The sequence below is a fragment of the Gobio gobio genome (assembly GCF_949357685.1).
Source record: "Gobio gobio genome assembly, chromosome: 22".
Classification (NCBI taxonomy): Eukaryota; Metazoa; Chordata; class Actinopteri; order Cypriniformes; family Gobionidae; genus Gobio; species Gobio gobio.
Window position 1 is genome coordinate 2,214,404 of NC_137118.1, and position 26,725 is coordinate 2,241,128.

At 36.7% G+C, this 26,725-nt stretch overlaps 1 protein-coding gene across 1 annotated transcript in view; it reads right to left on the reverse strand.

Annotated features, from left to right (window-relative positions):
* ryr1a (ryanodine receptor 1a (skeletal)) overlaps positions 1-23,568 on the reverse strand; it is a 262,797-nt gene extending 239,229 nt beyond the window's left edge. The window contains exons 1-10 of the mRNA XM_079804711.1: positions 23,387-23,568; positions 11,360-11,479; positions 6,752-6,853; positions 6,521-6,541; positions 5,697-5,771; positions 5,513-5,591; positions 5,326-5,438; positions 4,150-4,249; positions 550-646; positions 389-463 (exon numbers count right to left, since the gene is read on the reverse strand). Coding sequence (XP_079660837.1) covers positions 389-463; positions 550-646; positions 4,150-4,249; positions 5,326-5,438; positions 5,513-5,591; positions 5,697-5,771; positions 6,521-6,541; positions 6,752-6,853; positions 11,360-11,479; positions 23,387-23,434 — 830 coding nt within the window. The 5' untranslated portion in view covers positions 23,435-23,568. The remainder of the gene's footprint in view (positions 1-388; positions 464-549; positions 647-4,149; positions 4,250-5,325; positions 5,439-5,512; positions 5,592-5,696; positions 5,772-6,520; positions 6,542-6,751; positions 6,854-11,359; positions 11,480-23,386) is intronic.
* Positions 23,569-26,725: the final 3,157 nt, after the last annotated feature.

Below are 26,725 nucleotides of genomic sequence, written 5' to 3' on the forward strand. Positions count from 1 at the left end.
CATTAAAACAGGTCAATATTTGTCCCGCAGTTTATGCTTTGTAATTAATGCATGTATTTCTGTTGTGGTTTTTAAAATGTTATGAAATAAATATTCAAGTTTAATTACCATGCGTTATATTATTATTGAGTGAAAATAAGTCTATTTATACAAATTTGTTTAAAGTATAGGCTAAATTAAAATAACGTTATTAACCGGTATTTTTTTAAATCAAACCGTTTTCGGAACAGTAATGTTTATTGAGGAACGCAAAAACGGAAACGCTATAATATCGATTCTGCTCGGAGTGAACCGATTGATATTTTTTTCTGTTTTTAAGCCCTGGCTCAAACTGAGAAAAACATCCTTTTTGTTTGTCAAGGCTGTGCTGTATTTAAATATCACCGACCCAATGCGAAGAGGCTCCAGCCTCCAGAGAGATCGGGCGTGGCTGCACACGGCTCCGCCTTCATAGTGTGCATTCCTGAAGAACCACACAAAAGAAGGAAAGATTGATTGTGGTGTAGATCAGCTGTTTTGTGCGCGTTTAGATATGGATTTGAATGTCACCGTCTCTGGTCGTCGCCCTGGTCAGCAGCAGGAATCGTTAAACACTCGTCCATGTGCCCGTGGAAAAGACGCAGAACATGCCCTCCGGTCAGATACCCTGAACCAAGGAAACAGCAAAAGAGTGTATTAAGCAACACTTTGAAAATTGGTCTACGATGCGTATTGATATTGGTTACATAATGCATATTGGTTTAACTGTAAAAAATAAGGAAATTAAGACATATATATTAATATTGTAATTTTACAGTTATTATTTAGCCCTAAAAATAGCAGGCCTACCTCAATCCACAATTTATATGTTTTTTATTTTTTTAAAGTAACATGTCTGTACTTTTTTGCACTTTTTTGTCATTCCGATTGAAAGATTCGGTGGACTGTTTACATGAGACGTTATCTAAACCGATCTGGTGTTTACATGTGCTGACTTTCAGTAGGAATCATTTTGTGACATGCGCACACAGTTTGTCTGCCGCCTCAGATTCGTAACGTTAGTATCGTGGATCAATAATTCTGTGTTGGTAATTTTTGTATTTATTTATTTTTCTGTGGGCGGACATGCAGTAGTTTAACCTAATTTATGTCCTATACAATGGCTATTTCAACAGCTGTGAATGATGAATGCGGAATCAAAAATGAATTCAATTCATTTTTTTGAAAAACACAAAATTAACAATAAAATGCACTCAAATTATTAATAAAAACATAGGATATAGGGTGAAACATGAATGAAGCATTCAAGACGTGCTCAGCATCATTACTAGTAGTACTACACGTATATTTCAGATGATTAAGGAAAGATACCATAATCACAAAGGTATAAATATTAACAAAAGTAATTAAAGTAGACTGTGGGTAATGTTACTTAACCAATTTGAAGCAGTTGTTGAATTTTTTTTTTACAGCTAACTTAAAGGGTTAGTTCACCCAAAAATGAAAATTCTGTCATATATTCCTCACCCTCATGTCGTTCGACACCCGTCAGACCTCCGTTCATATTCGGAACACAAATTAAGATATTTTAGTGTAAAGCTGATGCTGAGAAAGGCTTCAGATAGGCCTCCATTGGCATTCAGTACATTTACACTCCCAAGACCGATAAAAGGCACTTAAAATGTCGTTACAAAGTCCATCTCACCACAGTGGCTCTACAATAATCTTACGATGCGACGACAATAGTTTTTGTGCGCAAAAAAAAATCAAAATAACACCTTTATCCAGCTTGTTCTTGTCTTCTGTGTGTGCCTCCACGACGCATGCGCGAGAATATGACGTAGCGCCGGGGCTCGGGAATCCATGAAATACACACTTTAACCCCATTTTGAGCACTACGCCGAGACCTAAAGCACGATCAATGTAGAATTCAACAGCTGAGACACGCGCGTCTTCCTCTGCTCGTAAACAAATCTCTTCTGGGTCATGTGTCCGAACGCCGGATCTGCGTCATATTCTCGCGCATGCGTCGTGGAGACACACACGGAAGACAAGAACAAGCTGGATAAAGGCATTATTTTGATTTTTTTTGCGCACAAAAACTATTGTCGTCGCATCGTAAGATTATTGTAGAGTCACTGTGGTGAGATGGACTTTGTAACGACATTTTAAGTGCCTTTTATCGGTCTTGGGAGTATAAGTGTACTGAATGCCAATGGAGGCCTATCTGAAGCCTTTCTCAGCATCAGCTTTACACTAAAATATCTTCATTTGTGTTCCGAAGATGAACGGAGATCTGACGGGTCTCGAACGACATGAGGGTGAGGAATTAATGACAGAATTTTCATTTTTGGGTGAACTAACCCTTTAACTAACGAGAAACAGAGAAATGTCGACACGTCCTCTCCAGCAGCTTGAATGTTCCCCGTTGTAATGGCAGCTCTCAACGGCCACCAGGACTTGTACAGTTTTATAAAAGCTATTTATTATTTGTCGTAAAGTGTAAGAATCACCTCAGAAAAATACATTCTTCTGTCAGGCGCAGTTGAAGGACAAACGCTGTCAAGATGAGATGGTGGAGCCAGGCTATGTCTGTGTCATTATTCCAACATCATGTTCATAACATGTTACGAAATAAAAAGTTTAATACCTCAGAAAAATTAACTTTCCTCTCTTGTCAACATTAGCCTGGTGTGAGCGCGGCGCGCGCTCTTCAGTTGAGGAGGCGCGCGCTGTATATCACGTCACAGAAAGACGTGCACTCAGAGTAATCGGATCAGATCGTTTACATGGTGGAATTTTTCGTTTGATCGGTTCATGAAAAGGTTTATCCCACCCCTCTCAAACCCATTACAATTTCATTCGGTTTGGCCATTTTTATTCCGACTGAGGTGTTTATATGGAGTATTTTTATTCGGATTGGACTTTTAAACTGATTACAGTGCTCCATGTAAACGCACCTAATGTTTCCTTTAGTAAACTTGACCAAAACCACACTAGGAAAAGCCTTAAACAAGGCTTCAGATGGCACTGATGCCCCAGGAATACAGAGATGACGCGTGGCCAGCCTTGGGAAGTGCCTTTCATTTGCGTTCCACCAGTCAGGAGTTTGTTCTGCTGCTGTATTTTAATACTGCAGAGCATATTTTGCAATATGAGCATCATTACACTGCTGTGGACGCTGTTTACTTCATTAATGTGTTTACTGTGATAATGGACTGAGGATGGGAGTCGGATTCGGTATTCGGTTTCGGCAGAATCTTAACCAGTGGATTCGGTATTCGGCCAAACCCCAAAAATCTGGATTCGGTGCATCCCTAGATAACATGTTTTTGCATTGATTTAACTCATCAAAATAAGTTAAGGAATTTCAACTTTTTTTTTTTTTTTTTTCATAATTTCAAGTTATCCAAGATTCAACTATTTTTTTTAAGTCAGTTTAATGTAATCAAATCACTTAAACATCCAAGTTGATTCTACTCTAAAAAATTTTTTACAGTGTAGTACATTCATTTAATTCATTCTGTAATTTTTTTTAAATAATTGTAATAGCATTTTAAATTAGAATTTTTATCAAAATTAGATTTTCCTGATCCAAATCAAGATTCGACTCACTGATTCGATACACTACGGAGCTTCATGAAGCAGTGTTTTGAAATCGGTTATCACTATAGAAGTCGTTATTTAGTTTTTTTTGGCGCATGAAAAATATTCTTGTCACTTTATAATATTAATATTGCACCACTGTACTCACATGGACTGATTTAAATATGTTTTTAGTTCATTAATGGATCTTGAGAGTGTAAATTTCATTGCTGAAATTGCCCCAGGAATACAGAGATGACGCGTGACCAGCCTCGCATATTGCAAAACTTTTTCTTTTTTTAAATATAATTTCAAGTTATCCAAGGATTCAACTATTTTTTTTAAGTCAGTTTAATGTAATCAAATCACTTAAACATCCAAGTTGATTCTACTCTAAAAATTAAGATAGCAACCTTTTTTTTTTTACAGTGTAGTACATTCATTTAATTCATTCTGTAATTTTTTTAAATGATTGTAATAGCATTTTAAAATTACAATTCTTATCAAAATTTTACCCCCCCTCCAATGCATATGAAATGCCCCACGCTTTATGGCAAACAAAATGTGTGATTGAAGAAAGCTTACCCTCTGCCAGCTCACAGCCAGAACACACTGGGTTCATGTTCCAAAGCGTCTGCATGAACGAGGCATCCACCATGAGGTCTCCGCTGGCATAGGACAGGTGCTGTGGACAGGAAGTGGAATTGTAATGTGGCGTTCACACCGGACGCGATTCGCGCGAAGGTGGACGCGTGTACATTTTGAGTTTACGCGCACAATGTTCACTGCACAACAGACGCGAATTCACCTCATGGGCGGGGCTTCCACCAGCAGCTCGTCTGGTTGAGAAATGGCTGACATGGGCTGTGTTTACACGTCTTTTTTTTGTTAAAATCTACTGTTAATGTGTGACAAAACGTAGTTTTAAGACTTTTTCAGTCAATAATGTAGTTGTTTAAAGCTCAAATCTGTGGTTTATTTATATAAAGAGTGCCTATTTGAACATTTTATCTGGTGTTTTCGGAGTTGTGAGCTCCAGTGGATCAGCTCAGCTCATTAACCCGGTGAGATCAGTCTTTCCTCAGCCAGTCCTTCTGCCGCTGGCTCTGATGTCTCTGTGGCGTCTCCAGCTATAATTCGTCTTGTAACGGCCGATCTTTGGTCTCATGGATCTATAATTTGTTCCCTGGCAAATCGTTTAGGCTGAGGGCAAAGAGAAGTTTCATTACTTTATATTTTTAGGCTATAACTGTACGTTGCAGTTGTAACGTTAGCCGACTAGCACTGACTTTGAATGTTTGACTGAATTGTTTGCTTTATTTCATGTATAGCTTGTTATACATTACTTATACTTTTGTATTATTGATCATACATAAACTTGCATTTAACAAAAAGAGACTGGGTTGTGTTTCATGTCATTTAATGTTATCACAGTGATAATCATATTGTCTGAACCAGATATTAATATACAGATTTTCTCCTCATTGTTGTCACTACTAGAGCAAGCTCCTGATTGGTTAACGCGGCGCGAAATATCCGCCAAAGTTCAGATTTTTCAACTTGAGCGATTCGCGCGAATCGCGCGTTCAAAACGCTCAATCGCGCAAATCTCGCCGCCTCATTCGCGCGAATCGCGCCGCAGAATGCCATTTCGCGTCTCTGCATTGACTTAACATGTAAATCACTCGCGCGAATCACGTCCGGTGTGAACGCACCATAAGGCTCCATCTAAAAGAGACGGTGTATAGAGACGGGCCTTACCAAATATCTCTCAGAGGACACGCTGACCAGGATGAGATCATCGCCCACCCTGACCTTCTCACCCTCTGACCTCTGCTTGGACGCGGGGTGGATGGTCCACCAACATGCCTCACCTGGAGGGAGATTTACTTTAACTCAGATTTCCCTTTTGTATATAAGCACTCAGTATACTCAGATAATCAGAGACCTGTTGAGTCCTCCTGCAAGCCCACATCAAAGGCCAGCTTGTCTGTGAGTGACCTTGATGTCGTCAGACAGCTGAGGTACTGCATCACACAAAGAGATGGCCATCAATAAAAACAGAGGGAATAAATTATTCTACGCTTTAGTACATTTAATCATGTATGTGTGTATATTGAAATTTGACCCACCATGCTGGAGTGAGTGTGTCTGAGCAGGATGGCATGGCCGTATAACAACGTGCGGTGGCCGCCTCCTTGGGAAGACTAGAAAGAAGGTGGAAAAACATGCATGGGTATCTACACTGATCAGGCATAACATTACGACCACCTTCCTAATATTGTGTTGGTCCCCCTTTAGCTGACCCGTCGGGGCATGGACTCCACTAGAAGGTGTGCTGTGGTATCTGGCACCAAGATGTTAGCAGCAGATCATTTAAGTCCTGTAAGTTGTGAGGTGGATCGATGGATCGCACTTGTTTGTTCAGCACATCCCACAGATGCCCGATTGATAGAGACTGACCACTGCAGACCGGGAACACCCCACAAGAGCTGCAGTTTTGGAGATGCTCTGACCCAGTCGTCTAACCGTCACAATCTGGCCCAAACTCGCTCAAATCCTTACGCTTGCCCATTTTTCCTGCTTCTAACACATCAACTCTGAGGACAAAATGTTCACTTGCTGCCTAATATATCCCACCCACTAACAGAGATCATCAGTGTTATTCACCGGTCATAATGTTATGCCTGATCGGTGTATATAGATATGGTTTTTATCACAGTAATAACTGAAAGATCAACACAGAATTGGGTTAAGACTATGAGAGGACAGAACATGTGCTGGTACAGTGTTTAGCATCAGGATAGACTCAGTTATAACCCGCCTTTCCACCGTTTCCGTGCGATGAATGACTTCCGGTTTGTCAGAGATAGTTTCAACGCGGCTATAATCTGAGGTTGAAACACACTAATAAGAATAAGCAAAATTTAAGGAACAGGCAAAAATGGAAACCTACCCATTTGTCCAAATCGACTGCCTACAGTAGGAAAGAGAGAAAACAAGGTGAGGAGGACAAGAGACGGTCATGCGTTCATGACGAGTAATTGAGTTTGAGTTGACTTGATATTAAAGGGATAGTTCACCCAAAAACATTTACTCACTGTCATGCTGTGCCAATTTAGTTTTAACATTTTTTGGGTGGACTTTCCTTTAGAGTGAATCTCCCCCTGATGTGCTCTGAACAAACCTCATTAAGCTCATTTGTGTTGGACAGCATTTCCTGAAGGGCCCGCACAGATAAGGACTGCTCCAGGATAAAGCAGCAAATCGCCAGATCAGGAGGATTATTCTAGAATGACAAACAAAATATATAACTTATCAGGGTTTAAGCGCTTTAAAGGGTTAGTTCACCCAAAGGCAGTGGTGGAGGAAGCACTGAATCTCGGTACTTAAGTAAAAGTACAAATACCCAGAGATATATTTACTTTAGTAAAAGTAGAAGTACCACAATGACAACCCTACCTAAGTAAAAAGTACCTGATTTTAAATGTACCTTAAGTATTAAAAGTACTTGCATAACAATTTGTTCTCTTAATGTCTATATTCTAATATATATATATTTTTTAAAGCCCATTATGGGCTGTGGCATTTTAACTAAGTTAGTTTTGGGTTAATGTAATTGTGCTGTGGCCCAGTTTACATTCTGACTTACAATTCTTGTTATCGGGTGATCTGCAGAGTTAAATATCATTATTCTGAAGCAATATTCTCACTATAGTGAACAGCTTTGACATATTTAAATCTGCATATGTAGGATATTTTTACCTTTTATAAAGGGCATTTTCCCCCTAATCTTATTAAATATAGGATATGCTTCAGCTTTCCTTTTATATTCTTAAATTTTATCAATACATTAAATTAGAATAAGACAATATAGGACTGTTACCAATCAAATTAAATAATTTGCACTGAAAAATTATTAATGAGTGAATCATTGAGTCGATTCGTTCAAACGGCTGATTCGTTCAAGAATGAGGCAGTTGTTTATGAACAGGTCATTGAATCTTTGATTCAACCGATTCATTCAAAACACTGAATCATTCAGTTACACACAATGTTGCTGCTTTGTTTGGAACTATTTTCGCAGCTGAAATAGAACAAAAACAGTCAATATATTGCATCTAAAATGTAAGTAACTTTTTGTCATTTGATGTTTTTAACTGTATTATATGTTATAAATATAAAAACTCCACATTTTGAATCGTTACTGCAGTGTGTGACTGAGTTTCTCTGTGTGAGCGGCGCTGATTTGTTTCCATTTCTCCTCATGAGGCTGAGCGAGCCTCAACAGCGCAACCTTACCGTTCATTACAAGAGGACAAGCGTTAATGTCGAGCCCTGAAACTGACCAGAAAATGTAATGAAACGTTGTAGAAATGTAATAGAGTAGAAAGTATAATAATTGCTGCAAAATGTAACCAAGTAAAAGTAAAAAGTATGCACTATTGATTCTACTTAAGTAAAGTACAGATACGTGAAAAATGGACTTAAGTTAAGAAACAAAGTATTTGTACTTTTGTACATTACATTCCACCACTGCCCAAAGGTGAAAATCCTGTCATTAATTCCTGATGTCGCTCAAACCCGTCAGACCTTCGTTCATCTTCAGACACATATGAAGATATTTCTGATGAGATCTGAGAGCTCTCTGACCCCTTCATAGACAGCAACGCCCACTTTCAAGCTCCAGAAAGGAAGTAAAGACATGGTTAAAATAGTCATGTGACTCCAGTGGTTTAGCCTTAACCTCTTAACCGGATTGAGGGCGCATTCGTCCTTAAGCTTTATTTGTTTAAATTAGCTCAAATGACTGTCAGATGTAAGTAATTACCTTGACAAACAATACATAATTTAAAAGATCTAAGAGTCAAGCTTCCATTTTTTTACCTCTGTTTTATTCTCAAAGTCTTATAGTGACAGTAATTTGTTAATATGTGTTAATACCGTTTGATTGTAATATGAGCTTCAGCTGATCATTCATAAAAAACTCCTCTATTCTCCTCATGAAGACTCGCGACAAATCAACATCCCTCAGGGCTTTCAGTTCAAAAGTGTGCAGATGAGGAGAAATATTGATAGATTCTCATATGTCTGTGTCAAATTTCTAAACAGAGGAGTATTTTTTATTCAATACTTCCTCAAAATGCGCAGATGTAGCCTAATCATGAGCGATGGAAATCCGTGTATCATTAGTTCAGTCGATTTTTGATTTAATATTGCAAGTTGAAAAATGACTGTTGTTTTTCTCAGAGTTTAAAGGAACACTCCACTTTTTTTTGAAAATAGGCTCATTTTACAAGTCCCCTAGAGTTAAATAGTTGAGTTTTACCGTTTTTGAATCCATTCAGCCGATCTTTGTATCTGGCACTTTTAGCATAGCTTAGCATACATCATTGATTCTGATCAGTCCATTAGCATCTCATTCAAAAAATGACCAAAGACACTTTCAATATTTTTCCTATTTAAAACGTGACTCTTCTACAGTTACATCGTGTGCTAAGACCAACTGAAAATGAAAAGTTGTGATTTTCTACTCCTATATGGCTAGGAACTAATTTCTCATTCCTGCGTAATAGTCGCGGATCTTCTTGGCCGTGCCATGGCTGCAGCGGCGCAATGATTGGTTGGTATTCTGTGAAACATGGTGGTAGTTACACCTTGGACTTACTATCACAGCGCTTTACAACACACAGAACCATGGCTAATCACAGCTAAAGCCACAACACACAGAACCATGGCTAATCACAGCTAAAGCCACAACACACAGAACCATGGCTAATCACAGCTAAAGCCACAACACAATTTGTCGGCTGCAAGCCTGAAACTTTCTCTGCAACTACACGAACTTAGAGCCGGTCACATTGAAAGTTCCCCAGCTGGGCTACTTTCAGATGCTGTAATATCATTGCCGTGGTACGGCCGCAAAGATCCACGACTATTACGCAGGAATGAGAAAGTAGTTCCTAGCCATATAGGTGTAGAAAATCACAACTTTTAATTTTCAGTTGGTCTTAGCACACGATGTAACTGTGGAAGAGTCACGTTTTAAATAGGAAACATATTGAAAGTGTCTTTGGTCATTTTTTGAATGAGATGCTAATGGACTGATCAGAATCAATGATGTATGCTAAGCTATGCTAAAAGTGCCAGATACAAAGATCGGCTGAATGGATTCAAAAACGGTAAAACTCAACTATTTAACTCTAGGGCACTTGTAAAATGAGCCTATTTTCAAAAAAAGTGGAGTGTTCCTTTAAAAATATTACCCTAACATCTTCCTGTGTGCAGAAATTTGTTTATGTAGCTGTGACAACGCGCAACATGTGTGTGCATATTGCATATTAGGCTACATGTGGCTGGCAGCGCAACTTCAGCACTGCTGGCAGGTCATCGAGCAGAGGACAGCCTTGAAGCCATCCACAGTTGATGCAATCCTTTTTCTGCATAAAAACCTGCATTAGCCTAAACTTTGATGGATGGATTGTGTAAATAGATCCCATATTGAAGTTTAGTAGCCATACAGTTTTCGAGAAAAATGGTAGGAGTGATTTTCATTTCAATAAGCTGCATTTGTGTTACGTTAAAGCTCCACTGTGTGATATTTTCCCCCATCTAGCAGTGAAAAGGTATATGACCATCCAGTGAATATTAGTTTCTGTTCCTCTCAATTCCGATTTAGTTTTAACTCCTACGGTGGCCGATTTAGTCCAAGATTAACATGGCTCGTCCACATTCGACACGGTGCCATCGAGTGTTAAAACGCCAAAGGCGAAGCTTGAATTTACGGGAATGTCCCTCTTTGGCTAATGTACTTTCAAGATGGAGGGGCAACATGGCGACCCGCATTCGAACCCTCACCCGTATGTATTTACAATGGCATATTATAAACCTACGAGAATACTTTATTACTTAATTACTTACTAAATATACATTAATGAGCACATATATTTTTGAAAGAACTAAGCGTTTTTAGCTAAGAATAAACGAAAAAAGTTACACAGTGTAGCTTTAATGTTTTGTTCTGTTAGCTTGGCCCATTTTTGGTAGACCTTTGTTCATTTAATTTCAATTGGCTATTTGATTTGGCCCGGTGTTAACGTGTGTTTGTTTCCCCGTCTGCGTGCTGACATTTACATTTACATTTATGCATTTGGCAGACGCTTTTATCCAAAGCGACTTACATTGCATTCAAGGTACACATTTTACATTTTGTCAATTCTTGCTTTCCCTGGGAATCGAACCCATGACCTTGGCGTTGCTAGCGCCATGCTCTACTGTTTGAGCTATAGGAGAGCTATAGTCGTGCTGATGCGCTCATCTGTAAACATTTCTGAATGCCTTCCTACAGTTGCTTAATAAAAGCGGGCTTTCCACACGAACAAACGTACATGTGTCAAAAATGTATTCGGGTTCGGGTCGGGATCAGATACTACTCTTTCGGACGCGGGCCGGCTCGGACAGAAAAATGCGGCCCGATCCGCACTCTAGCGGACATGGAAAAACAGCCCGCGGGAAAACCGTGTGCATTTGAGTTCTGTTGACAACTAACGTTATGCGTCGCTCCGTTGCTCTGATTGGTTGTGGGTCTATCCAATTGAGGTCTTTCCTGGTTCGGTTGAAACACGCCCCATAATCACAGCCCAACGGAGCAGATCAGACCCATATTCTGACTAGAACTGAGTTTGACGACGTCAGGCTAGGATTTCACCGCTACTCGCTTGAACCTTTAAAGAGTGTACAGAACACCAGGAATCCAAAACATCAGTATTTCATAAACTCAGAATGACAGTCACACCTGGGCATTGGATGTAGTTTCCAGAAAACACAGACGATTCCCAAAACCCTCGCAGGACAGGCAGAGTTTGATCTGCTCCTTCAGGATAGTAGCTGTGCACTGCAGAACCACCTGGTCATCCTACAGAGAAAACAGAAAACAAACGTCAAGATGTCAGTCGTAGGGTTATACAGTGGGGCAAAAAAGTATTTAATCAGCCACCAATTGTGCAAGTTCTCCCAATTAAAAAGATTAGAGAGGCCTGGATCTTCATCATAGGTACACTTCAACTATGAGAGACAGAAAATCACATTCTCTGATTTTTAAATAATTTATTTGCAAATTATGGTGGAAAATAAGTATTTGGTAAAATCACATTCTCTGATTTTTAAATAATTTATTTGCAAATTATGGTGGAAAATAAGTATTTGGTCAATAACAAAAGTTAATCTCAATACTTTGTTATATACCCTTTGTTGGCAATGACAGAGGTCAAACGTTTTCTGTACTGTTGTTGGTAGTTTGGCGCATTCCTCCAAGCAGTGATGTTTTGGAGCCACTCATTCGTTGCTCGGGCGGTGTGTTTGGGATTATAGTCATGCTGAAAGACCCAGCCACGTTTCATCTTCAATGCCCTTGCGTGGAGCCCCAGATTGAGGGAGATTATCAGTGGTCTTGTATGCCTTCCATTTTCTAATAATTGCTCCCACAGTTGATTTCTTCCCGGCCTGGTGCAGGTCTACCATTTTGTTTCTGGTGTCCTTTGACAACTCTTTGGTCTTGGCCATAGTGTGTTTGGAATCTGACTGTTCGAGGTTGTGGACAGGTGTCTTTTATACTGATAGCGAGTTCAAACAGGTAGCGAGTGGAGGACAGAGGAGCCTCTTAAAGAAGAAGTTACAGGTCTGTGAGAGCCAGAAATCTTGCTTTTTTGTAGGTGACCAAATACTTATTTTCTACCATAATTAGCAAATCAATTCTTTAAAAATCAGACAATTTTTTTCACATTCTGTCTCTCATAGTTGAAGTGTACCTATGATGAAGATTACAGGCCTCTCTCATCCTTTTAATTGGGAGAACTTGCACAATTGGTGGCTGACTAAATACTTTTTTCCCCCACTGTATATCATGTTTGCAAAGAAGCCTAAACATCTCAGAAAACTTAAAGGGTTTATTCTGTTGTCATTTACTTTATTCAATGTTCAATCTTTGCTCTGTCTGAAATACTGCTCAAGCTCAAGCCATTGAAGTTGTCTTTGTAACAGCATGACCACAGGACACATTGCTCCTACATAACTTGGTATTAGCGACCTTGATCAAGGCAGCAAGCCCCTAATCCTGACCATGGCTCGGGTTACAGACAAAACACATGTGAGGAGGCTTAGATGAGCCCGTCTGGGAAGAAAGAAAGATTGATGTATTAAATATATTCAGGTTCTATGAGATACAAAGTTATGGTTGCGCTACTAATTTTATGTACAACACCACCCGCTGTTACTTGTTGACCTCAAAAAGACTTCATTTAATAGATAACCTCATTATTATTCCATTGATTCATGTACAAATATGCAATGTTTATGTAAAATTGTCAGCATTTAATATTAACCCTGCTCTTCGTTTAGGGGTTGCATTGGTTGTCTTCCCGGACACTTAAACATTTAACTTCCTCCACCCCAGTAAAACCAATGCAATTTATTTATCTTCAATATTATTTTTTATTTTTAATTTTATATTTTGAGATGATTTGATGGTATTTTTTTTATATTTATGCAATAATTATGGTCTATTTTTGCCATTGAAAATTATACAAAAATATATATATTTTTTTATTATTATTATTGCAGTATTTCAGGTTAAAATAGAGACTAGGCCTTCAAAATAATTGTTTTTGAAGGCAGATTAGCCGCTCTTTTGGAATTATTTAAGAAGTCATGCAACCATGTGTGTAACCACTAGAGGTCTCTATGGAGAGGCTTGAGAATTCATTAGTTTTTGAATGTATTTGAATATATATTTTAAAAAAATCTCAAAGATATTATTATATCTTTAATTATTATTACTATTTATTATAAAGTTTTAGATATTTTTTTGTTTGTTATAAATATAGATTTTTTTTTTACTGTGAATTTGTGTTTTTGCAGATTTCCCATTCATTTCCTATGGTGGTCATTTTTGACCGAAGAGCACAAGTGGACATTAACGCTTGTCCGGGACAAGTGGATTTTTTGAAGGGGCAAGTGAAAAACAATTTTACTTGCCCGACGCACAAGTATCCTGGTTAAAACGTCAAAACAAAAAATAACTAGGGAATCACCAAAGTGCAATAATGATTCTGCATCAGTGTAAGTGGAGATCGATAGTGGATAATAATATAAAACTAACTGACGTTAATAAGGTTGAGCTGTTGAGGCTCGCGCAGCCTCTCGAGGAGAAAATCAAAAACACATGAGCGCCGCTCACACACAGAAACTCAGTTAACATACACAGTTAAAATTGTGGTTTTTATATTTATAACATATGATACAGTTAAGCAACATTACACTAACAAGAGTGTTGTTTTCCTGAATACCATCACGACTGAAAATGACACTGATTTCATACGCCAGTTCCATAAACAATTTAACATTAAGTCACTTATATTTTAGATGCAAAATGGACTGTTTTTGTTCTATTTCAGCAGCGAAAATAGTTCCAAACAAATTTCACAGCAGAACCGTAACGCATCTCACAGCATCAGTGTGTGTTCGTGAATGATTCAGCGTTTTAATGAATCGGTTGAATCAAAGATTCAATGACCTATTCGTAAACGACCGCCAAATTCTTGAATGAATCAACCGTTTGAACGAATCGACTCAATGACTCGCTCATTCAGACGGTCACATGCTGCCACCTACTGGTGCTTTAGTTTCATCTTTCCAACATTTCTTATTTGTATATTCAAAAATATTTAAAATAATCTCATAACATTATTTAATGCAGTTGTTATTTTTCAGTGTAAATGATTTAATTTGATTGGTAAGAGCCTATAGTGTCTTATTCTTATTTAATTTAGATCAAATTTAAGAATATAAAAGGAAAGCTGAAGCATATCCTATATTTAATAAGATTATGGAAAAATGCCCTTTATAAAAAGGTACAAATATGACAAATATGCATTTTTAAATATGTCAAAGCTGATTAAACACTGGTGAGAATAATGCTTTAGTATAGATTATATTTACAAAAAAAATCCGGACAAGCAAATGTTTTACTCGGACAAGTGAATGACAGATTTAAAAGCGTGTGAACAGGCTTAATGTCGAGCCCTGGAGTATTTTTTTACGACCACTCAGCATGCTCGAATCATGCCCTCAATTTTTTTTGTGTGTTAACATACCTATTCTGCTAGAAAAGTCATATTTCAAGTTTCATATTTTTCCAATGAAACTGATTTAAAAAAATTCAAAATGTGGTTCATAGGTTCAGTTTTTCATAGGTGTGTGTGTGTGAGTCAATATCACACTCTTGATGTTTTAGAGTGTCACCCCTTTACTACTGTGTACTTTTTTTCAGCATCGTGGCTGATTTGTAGATTGTACACACAAATATTCGGTGAATTATTGTGTTTTTGCATATTTCTCATATATTTCCTATGGAAGACAATGAACGCTCCTTTTTTTTTACGACCAATTATCATGTTCGAATCATGACCCCAATTTTTTGGTGTGTTTACATCCCTAATGCTAGAAAAGTCACCAAGTTTCATATCATTCTGATGATGCTGTGATTTTTGACATTTCAAAACAGAAAATGTTCCGGTCAGAAATGACCGAAGAGCACCAGAGGGTTACAGACTTAGCACGCCTTGAGACGGGTTGTGGCAGCTCGTGTCCTTGACAGGCGTGTGTATGACAGTGTGTTATATGTGTGTGTGTGTGTGTGTGTTATTCCAGGGCTGGAATGTGACCCAGTGGGCCGTGGAAAACCCTGTCCACGCTGACACAGAGCAACCTGAGACACAGCAGCAGCTAGAACAATACAGTCATTGTGAGATCGCAATTATAACATTTGCATTTAATAAATGTCAAGTGATCTTTATTCCTCTAGCGCTCTTCACACTGATGACCGGACATGAGTTTAGTTTCAGATGAAAAGCTAAAGTACGTTTTTGATTGATTCATTTCAAAATGTAAAAACGCATGTCAAAAAAATATATGACACAAAATAAAAACAATAATGTAAATATTGTTATTATAAGTGTGAATCAAAATAAAATAAAAAAATTACAAGCATGATTTCATCTCTTAAATGTCTTAGTGTGTGTTTTGCTCATAATTTAGACTTTTTATAATCTAATTTCAGCTTTGTATCTCATATAAAGGACTTTTAATCATAATTTAGATTTTTAAGTCATAATTTTTAATTTGAATCCAAAATTTTGAATTTTGTAATGAGGACTTTTATATATTTATATATATATAAATACTATATATTTATATATTTTCAACATTTTATCTTATAATTATGACTTAGCATGTCATATTTTTTACTTTCTATCTAATAATGAGGACTTTTAAAATCATATTTTTGACTTTTTATCTTATAATTATGACTTAGCATGTCGCATTTTGTACTTTTTATCTAAAAATTAGGACTTTTAAAATCATATTTTTGACTTTTTATCATATAATTACGACTTAGCATGTCGTATTTTCGACTTCTATCTCACTATAACGACTTAAAATCATGTTTTCAACATTTTATCTCTTAATTATGACTATGATACTTGAAATGAGCTGATCAGTAATATAGTTGAATATTTAGTGTCAGAATAAGTTTTTATAATGAGAGGGAAATGCAATGAACATTAATTTTATTTACAATCATCTCATCTGATTCTACTGTTCAACAGTTCAACACCATGAAATCAAAACGGACTTCTTGTTTTTAATGGAATGCTACTGTATTAGAAACTATTTATTCATGCACATTTTTTTTCTGAATTCGTGTGCTCTCCAAATCTTTAATCAAAATAACTTCCCCTCCGACTGCTCTCTGATGATGACGTATTTACTGGCACGAGGGCGGGACAACCTGTCACTCACATGACATGACAGCGATCCAATCAATTCCTGATGGACCAACAACATTGTTTCTTGTTTGCGAAGCCGTTTCACTTGGATGTCACAATAGGGAAGAAAAACTAAACGCAACTTTTTACATTTATTTGATCAAAAGTGACAGTAAAGCCTGTGTGTGTGTCACCGATCAGTGACATCATCCCCGCGTCACCCTCCGGTGTTATTGTGTAGTAACCATGGAAACACTTGCGCCGCTTTAATATCTGATGTGTTTTATTAGCCACTGTTTGGATCATTGATGGACGGAAACTCCTCATTGTTCTCCAGCTCAACACAGTTAGTCTGATTGTGTAAATCTGCTGTTGTTGATTTACCCAGAATGCCATGTTTTACCGCCTCATATGATCTCGCTCACTGCAGTGTGAACAAGTGTCTCATAGTAGCGCAAGAGTAGCATTACAACATCACTTTAACACACTCACGTGTGTGTGAGAGGATCAAACACACACACACACGAGCGGAAGAAGCGGAAGCCCTCGTGGCAGAATAAAAGCTCCGCCCACTCAAGAGTCAAGACACGCCTTTGTTCTGAATAAGAGAGACGAAAAATTACATACTGTGCCTTTAAGTAAACCAACTGCTTTCAACACTGATAATAATAATAAATGTTTCTTGAGCAGCAAATCCTCATATTAGAATGATTAGTGAAGCGTCATGTGACACTGAAGACTGGAATAATAATGATGAAAACTCACAGGAATAAATCATATTTTAAGTTATTATAAGTTGTAATATTTCACAGCATTGCTGTTTTTACTGTATTTCTGATTAAGTAAATACAGCCTTGGTGAGCATAAGATACTTCTTTCAAAAACATTTGTGTGTTTGTATAAAGGAACGTGTACATTTTTTAGATATTATAAATTGCTGTAGAAATGCATAATGCATGTCTGCTGTGTGACAAATACAATTTTAAAAGTATAATATTCAATATTCAAATGTGTGTACTCTGCAAAAAATGCTTTTCTTTGTATTTTATTCTAGTTTCCAGGCCAAATATCTAGAGATTCTTACATTAAGAAGCATTTACTTGACAATGCAAAAGTTATTGTCTTGTTTTTGAAAATAATAACTCAAAATTAAGTGAGTTTTTGCTTAAAGGGAGGTTGATTGCCCCTTTTTACAAGATGTAAAATAAGTCTCTGATGTCTCCAGAGTGTGTGTGTGTGACATTTCAGCTCAATATACCCCACAGATCTTTTTTATAGCATGTTAAAATTGTCACTTTTTGAGGGTGAGCACGTGCCGTTTTTGTGTGAGTCCCTTTAAATGCAAATGAGCTGCTGCTCATGGGGCGGAGCTTTAAGAGCTCATGTTATCAGCTCTAATGACCTCACACACACACAAACACACACACACACACACACACACACACTGAAACTGTTCAGCCTTTTATGATCAAACCGGAGTCAGACAATGATGGAGAGACTCCAGAAGAAGAGACGACATGTAGAACGAGACAGGACACACACACACACACACACACACACACGTAGAACGAGACAGGACACACACACACACACACACACACACACGTAGAAGAGACAGGACACACACACACACACACACACGTAGAACGAGACAGGACGTTTCTGAAGGGATAGAGGATGAGTTTATGAGTTAACCATCTTCAGTCATTGATTAGCATATTCTGTCATGATAATCTCACACTCTTGTTGTGTGTTCCCGGGGGCGGGGTTTATGTACATTTTAGGGTTAGTGATGTCACTAAACAGGGAGGAAGCTTGTTTGAATTAAGATTATTTATTTTACCCCAATGGCAGATTATTTTACACTTCATTTTGAGTTATTTTCCCCCAAAACAAGACAATAATTTTTACTTGTCTATAGTAAATGCTTCTCGTTTTAAGAATTTGTATGTTTGTACTAGAAACAAGACAAAAATACTAAGTAAGAAAAGCATTTTTTGCAGTGTATTAACATGAGATCATAAAAAGGGCATGAATGAAATATGAAAATGTATAAAGATTTAGAAAAATTAGTTTGAAATGTAATCGTTTCAGCATGTCGTTGCTTAAAGTTTGAAACATCCGCAACCCAATTACAGTCTCACGAGCATTACATTCAGTCTTTAGTCTCTCTCTCTCTCTCCCTCCTCTCCCTCCTCCTCCTCCTCTCTCTCCTCCTCCTCCTCGTTTCCTCTATTTCAGGCCGTCGCACCTGCTATATGCAATTTTCCTGGAGCAAGAGTCACACAAAAGCAACAGTTGAACTGTAAACACTGGGAAAATGACCGTCTGATCACAGAAACTGCACCATAAATACCTTTCCATTAAACAACTTGCAATGAAGAACGATCCAAAATTATGCATCACATGATTTACACTTCATCCCTCTAGTCACTCATCCATTTCAAAGATTATTCACCAAAAAAGCACATCTACAAACGACTACAAAATCCTATTTTTGACTTTTTAACTTATAATTATGACTTAGTGTGTCGTATTTTCGACTTTTATCTCACTATTATGACTTTTAAAATTATATTTTTGACTTTCTATCTAATAATGAGGACTTTTAAAATCATATTTTCAACATTTGATCTTATAATTATGACTTAGCATTTCGTATTTTCGACTTTTATCTCACTATTATGACTTTTAAAATCATATTTTTGACTTTCTATCTAACAATGGGGACTTTTAAAATCATATTTTCAACATTTGATCTCATAATTATGACTTAGCATGTCGTATTTTTGACTTTTATCTAATAATGAGGACTTTTAAAATTACATTTTTTACTTTTTATCTTAAAATTATGACAGCCTTTCGTATTTTGTACTTTTTATCTAATAATGAGGACTTTTAAAATCATATTTTCAACATTTGATCTTATAATTATGACTTAGCGTGTCGTATTTTCGTCTTTTATCTCACTATTATGACTTTTAAAATCATATTTTTGACTTTTTATCTAATAATGAGGACTTTTAAAATTACATTTTTGACTTTTTATCTTAAAATTATGACAGCCTTTCGTATTTTGTACTTTTTATCTAATAATGAGGACTTTTAAAATCATATTTTCATCATTTGATCTTATAATTATGACTTAGCATGTCGTATTTTCGACTTTTAAAATGATATTTTTGACTTTTTATCTTAAAATTATGACGTAGCATGTCGTATTTTGTACTTTTTATCTAATAATGAGGACTTTTAAAATCATATTTTCAACATTTGATCTTATAATTATGACTTAGCATGTCGTATTTTCGACTTTTATCTCACTATTATGGCTTTTAAAATTATATTTTTGACTTTATATCTAATAATGAGGACTTTTAAAATCATATTTTCATCATTTGATCTTAAAATTATGACTTACCATGTCGTATTTTGTACTTTATATCTAATAATGAGGACTTTTAAAATCATATTTTTGACTTTTTATCTTATAATTATGACTTAGCGTGTCGTATTTTCGTCTTTTATCTCACTATTATGACTTTTAAAATCATATTTTTGACTTTTTATCTTATAATTATGACTTAGCATGTCGTATTTTGTACTTTTTATCTAATAATGAGGACTTTTAAAATCATATTTTCAACATTTGATCTTATAATTATGACTTAGCATGTCATATTTTCGACTTTTATCTCACTATTATGGCTTTTAAAATTATATTTTTGACTTTCTATCTAATAATGAGGACTTTTAAAAATCCTATTTTTGACTTTTTATCTTATTATGACTAAGCATGTCCTATTTTGTACTTTTTATCTAATAATGAGAACTTTTAAAATCATATTTTTGACTTTTTATCTTAAAATTATGACTTAGCATGTCGTATTTTGTACTTTTTATCTAATAATGAGGACTTTTAAAATCATATTTTTGACTTTTTATCTTATAATTACGACTTAGCATGTCATATTTTTGACTTTTTAAGCAGAAGACTATCCGCTCGTGAGAAACAAAAACGATCCAGACTTTAGTGTAAAAGTATCTTAATTGTGAGATTTGTTCATGAAGTGTTTCTGCTAACCAAACCCAGCTCTGAATATGTGCTGAAAAGCTTTAGAGGCCGTCATAAAAATAGGGGGACATGCAAGTAATAGAGCTTTTAAATAGACTGTCCCAAACAGGTGTTGGTTCGTGCCGAGCCAGAAAGCTGCTAATCCCATCTCTATATAGACTCAGAGCTCACAGACGCCAGCATCACAAACAACAGCACTCGTTGTCTCCATCGCTCGTTAAACTCCATACTGTGCCCAAATCCTCCAGTGCATCCTCTATAGGACGCCTCAATGTTCATGTAACCCTAACACAGGTCAGGCATTTACAGCCCTGAGGTCAAGCCTTGAGGGTGACATTTCAGACCAATTAAAGAAAATGTAGGGAATAAATTGAAGGGAACAGAACATGTCAGTGTGTAATAGCACACAATCAGTTGTAGTAGCAACACTTTTCAAAGTTTGAAAATTCAGCTTTGATCACAGGAGTACATTACATATTTAATATTTCACAGTATTGCTGCTTTTACTGTATTTCTGATTAAATAAATACAGCCGTTGTGAGCATAAGAGACGTCTATCAAAAACATGTATGCGTTTGTATAAAGGAACGTGTTGGCCTACATTTTTTTTAGATGAAATTGCTGTAGAAATGCATAATGCATGTCTGCTGTGTGACAAATACAATTTTAAAAGTATAATATTCAAATGCATGTATTCTAGCAGGGTTTCTGCAGGTTTCACCAAGTCAAATCGAAGACCTTTTTAAGACCATTATAAACTTGCACTTCCCCATAGCTCAATCCTACCAGAATTTCGCTGTATTTTTTTTGTGATTTTTGAGATCAAAATGACTGAATTTTTTGTGGTAATATCCAGAAATTTGCATAATTAGGATACCACATTTACTATATTATGTATTATATTAGATGCACAATAGTCACGCATGACAATAGAACAAACCAAATGCATAAATCTTGTTTATTTTGGTTTCTTGCCATTATTTTTTGTGGTGAAATTACAAATTATGCAGGATCTTAAAAAATGCATTTTTGAGTTTTCATTGTATTTAGTAATTTTGTTTTTACTTTTTGCCTTGTGTGCACTGCAAACAATGCTGTCATTTAGTATTTTTGTCTGGTTTCTGGTTTAAATATCTAAAAATTCTTAAATCAAGATGCATTTACGAGATAAGTTAAATGACATTAGGTATTTTTTCTTATTTTCTGGAAAATAAAATTGAAGAGTTTTTGTTTAAACAAGAAAATATATCTGCCAAAGGGGAAAGAAAAAGAATGTTTGTATGTTTGGAATCTTATTTCTGTCCCAAACAGAAATTATTTTTCTAATCCATTGGCAAATAATTTAGTTTGTTTCAAGCAAAAACTCAATTCATTTTGATTTTTTCCCCCAGGAATCAAGAAAAAAGACAGAAATACCAAGTCAGAAAAGTATTTTTACCTGTGCTGATCTAAATAGAGCACTTGCTACATTTAAATAAGAATAGAGCTCTAACTCAGTAATGATATTTAAATTTCACCCATTAAAACTTTTTGGTAGATGAAAGTTTTACAGATATTGTTAAATATATATACATTTACGTCCTATCTCAAGCTACTCTACTGTCAGCTCAAGCTTTTGTCAAATCTGTCATGTTTCCAAGAAACAAAACATGTCATTTATATATATTTTAAAAAAGTTTGGACACCCCTGCTTTAAGTGTTCTGACCTACTTTTGATTTATTCATCAGACATTCCTCATTATACAGTCAATTATGTTTTTATGAATGAATTCTGCATCACGTTAATCATAGAGCCCTGATGTTGAATTTAAAGGGTTAGTTCACCCAAAAATGAAAATTGTGTCATTAATTACTTCCCCTCATGTGGTTGGACACCCGTCAGACCTCCGTTCATCTTCGGAACAGAAATTAAGATATTTTAGTGTAAATCTGATGGCTCTGAAAGTCCTCCATTGGCTCAATTTACACTCTCAAGACCCTTAAAAGACACTAAAGACGTCGTTACAAAGTCCATCTCACTACAGTGGCTCTACAATAACTTTATGAATCGGCGAGAATAGTTTTTGTGCGCAAAAAAACCCTAAATAACGACTTACATAGTGATGACGATTTCAAAACAAAGCATCATGAAGCTTCGAAGCGTTATGAATCAGTGAGTCGATTCAGCAGTTTGAGACGCGATCCGAATCATGATTCGACTCACTGATTCATAACACTTCGAAGCTTCATGAGGCCGTGTTTTGAAATCGTCATCCCTATATAAGTCGTTATTTAGGGTTTTTTTGCGCACAAAAACTATTGTCGCCGATTCATAAAGTTATTGTAGAGCCGCTGTAGTGAGATGGACTTTGTATCGACGTCTTTAGTGTCTTTTAAGGGTCTTGAGAGTGTAAAGTTGAGCCAATGGAGGCCTTTCAGAGCATCAGATTTACACTAAAATATCTTCATCTGTGTCTGAAGATGAACGGAGGTCTGACGGGTGTCCAACGACATGAGGGTGAGGAATTAATGACAGAATTTTCATTTTTGGGTGAACTAACCCTTTAAGACTTTCTGCTCCAATTTAAGGCCTTCAATTATAGAAGGTCAAATGTATAGAAGCTAGACTTTTCAAACACACATTAGGGCAGTAACAGGCTTCATCTTAAACACTCATCTTTGTACTGTATATTTATATCCTGGTCTTGGCAGAATGTCGTCGTCATGTGTAAAGTCCCGTTTCAAACAGTGACAATCCAACCTCTGAGTATTAATAGACAACAATGCCGGCAAATCCACACACCTGGTCATGTCACTCCAGTCATGAGAAAGAGGTTAGTTAAGAATTCGCAAACCTTTCAAACAGTGAGTTTCCTAATATCTGCAGTCCTTATAATAACACATTATAACTAATCAGAGGAAAGGAAGTGTCACTAAAACTCACTGTCCGTAAGAACTGGATCTCCTCTTCTCCCTCCGCTCCTTCTGCCATGGTTCTGGAGATGGGTTTCCCTCTCGATCCGTCTTCCCGGCTGGATCAGATCCCGCAGTTTTCCCACTTCTCTGAGACTTCGGAGCACGAGCTGCCAGTGTGTGTGTGTGTGGATGAGCGGAGACTCCAGCTCTGGTGAAGCTCCTCCTTCTGTAGCGTCCTCTCATCAAAGAGGAGGAGCACCGCCTCACACAGCTGACATCATCACTCTCTGTGGGGGTAAGATGCATCATAAAGGATATTAACAATCTTTATATAATAAGTCAAACTGATTTAGTGAGTGCCACTTTAACCCTCTGCTGCTCTTCCTTTAGGGGTTGCATTGGTTGTCTTCACGGACACCTAAAAATTTAACCAATACCAATGCAATTTATTTTTCTTCAATAATATTTTTTCTTTGTAATTTTGTATTTTGAGATGATTTGATGGTATTTTTTTATATTTATGCAATAATTATGGTCTATTTTTGCCATTGAAAATTATACTTTTTTTTATTATTATTATTATTGCAGTATTTCAGGTTAAAATAGAGACTAGGCCTTCAAAATATTTTTTTTTGAAGGCAGATTAGCCGCTCTTTTGGAATTATTTAAGAAATCATGCAACAATGTGTGTAACCACTAGAGGTCTCTATGGAGAATTCCCTAGTTCAGTTTTGAACACATTTAATGATTTTTTTTTTGTTGGATTTGAATATATATTTTAAAAAAATCTCAAAGACTATTTATTTTAAAGTTTTAGATTTTTTTGTTCTGTTAGAAATATAGATTTTTTTTCTGTGAATTTGTGTTTTTGCAGTTTTCCCATTCATTTCCTATGGTGGTCATTTTTGACCGAAGAGCACAAACTTTTTTTTTACGACCAATTATCATGCTCGAATCATGACCCCAATTTTTTTGTGTGTTTACATAACTAATGCAAGAAAAGTACATTTCATATAATTCTGATAAAGCTGTGATTTTTAACAAAATTTTCCAGTCAAAAATGACCGAAGAGCACCAGAGGGTTAATTTGGATTTGTTCACCAAATTCTAACCTTTCATTGAAGTCAAACAATTGTAAGTGTGTATGAAATGTGTTTGTCTTCCCCCAGGACAGACGCTCTGAGTCTTCTTCTGTAATGCCGGATGAGTTTGGAGATCAGAGCCCATTCCTTCACACAGAATCTCTCCAGATCCTTCAGATTCCAGCTCTTCTCTTCACTCCATCACTCATTCTCTATAGGGCTCCGCTCAGGCCTTCAGTTTGTGCTCACTGACACATTTCTGTGTTGATTTCGGATCATTGTCCTGATGGAAGATCCAACCACGGCCCATTATAAGATCTCCAGCAGGTTTTGATGTTTTATCTGCTGGTGTTTGCTTGAATCCATGATGCCGTGTGTCTGAACAAGAAGTCCAGGAGCAAAAACACCGGCCCTGACATTAAAGATCCAGCGGTGTGTTTAACCGTGGCCATGGGCGGCTTCTGATCTCCATCTGGTGGGTTTGCCGCCCAAAAGCTCTTGTTTTAGTGTCATGTGACCACAGGTCCCGTCTGAGGGTCCAGTCGTGTCTGACCCAGTGGCGGCTGGTGATCATTATTTTTTGGGGGGGGCGTTTTTTTTTTACGTATCTTTTTACACATTCATTTCCCCCATATAATTGAATGAGGAAAGGAAAAAAACACAAAAAAACAGACTAGCATGTTGACTACTTGAACATACATTTTGCTCTCCTTTCTTTCTTTCTCCAGCAAATTTCTCAATGACTCTCTGATTAAAGTCAGTCATCTCGTTTGCATTGTTCAGTCAGATATTTGAGGTCTCTTACCCCCATTTTTGTTCACAAAACTTCAGTACCGACACTTTGAATTAAAAGACAGGGAAAGCAATAAAGGGCATTGCTAAGAACACACCCAGCCGGCCCTAACGTTTCTCATAACAAGCGAGTGAAGCGAGTTCAGCTGCATCCTGTCTCTGGCCTGATGCTGGATCTGTAAATCGGCGACCTGCATCCGGAGGAAGATCTTTAATAACCAATTAGAGACCAGATTCAGGTCACATGCTGTCCCTCGCCCATGAAACCGCATGAAACATATTGAAGAGCATATAAAATAGTTAACCGATCAAAGCCAGTTTTTATTAAATGCTGAGGCTCTTACTAACAGCCGGCACGTCGTCTGAGTAAACTACTTTATTTTTATTTCATTTTATATAATTTTTGTATACATGTATATTTCTGTAATTTTGATGGCGCCCTCTATTGACCAGCCGCCACTGGTCTATGGTTTGGAACAATATTAGAGTGACAGGGTTCCCACTCTTTTTCAGCAACCATTTTCCAGTACTTTTCCAGGACATTTTCAATTTTACTACGGCGGGAATAAAAGACAAGGATCATGCCAAATATTGCTTTCTAAGTCTTTAAAAGCCGTACAGTTTATTGCCATTACTTAACAATCCAGCATTTTTCAACATGAGCTCTTAATCATACATTATGACTATGGAAGCTTGTTTACACCACAGAATAGAAAGAAAAGGTAATTGTGACTTTTTATCTCGCTATTCTGACTCTCGCAATTGCGAGTTTACATATTTGTGATATAAACGCGAAAATTGTCGCAATTCTTTTTTCCTCAGAATTGGAATTTATAACTTGCAATTGCAGTTTAGATCTCACAATTCTGAGAAAAGAAGTCAGAAGTGCAAGATATAAACTCGCAACTGCGCAAAAAAGTCAATTGTGAAGAAAAGGTCAGAATTGCGAGTTTATGTCACGCAATTCTGACTATATCTTGCAATTCTGACTTTATAACACACAAATGTGACTTTATATCAACATTATGTGATTAGGTAGCAGCTTACGAGTTAACATTCACTGCATACATTTGAGCAGTTATAGCATTAGCTAACGGCTGAGAGTGGCAACACAAGACTAAACATCATTTTTCAAAATACTACATCAAACTCAGCATTCCTGAACATGTGCTTTCTGCAACTAGCGCTAATTGTTTGGGCCAGCGATAAACTCTTTATACTCGGCTAAAGAAATAACTTTTTTTTAAAGAATTTTCCCAGACAACAACAAGATTTTCCAGGACATTTTCTCAAATTTTCCATGTGTTTTCCAGGACTGGGAATTTTGTCATCAATTTTCCAGGTTTTCCAGGACGAGTGGGAACCCTGAGTGAGTAAATAATGACAATTTTAGAGGTGAACTGTCCCTTTAAGGATGGCGTGTTCACTATAGGCTGCGCTGCTGTCAATTAAAGACCTGCACGCATCTAATATACAGACACACCGATTTTACT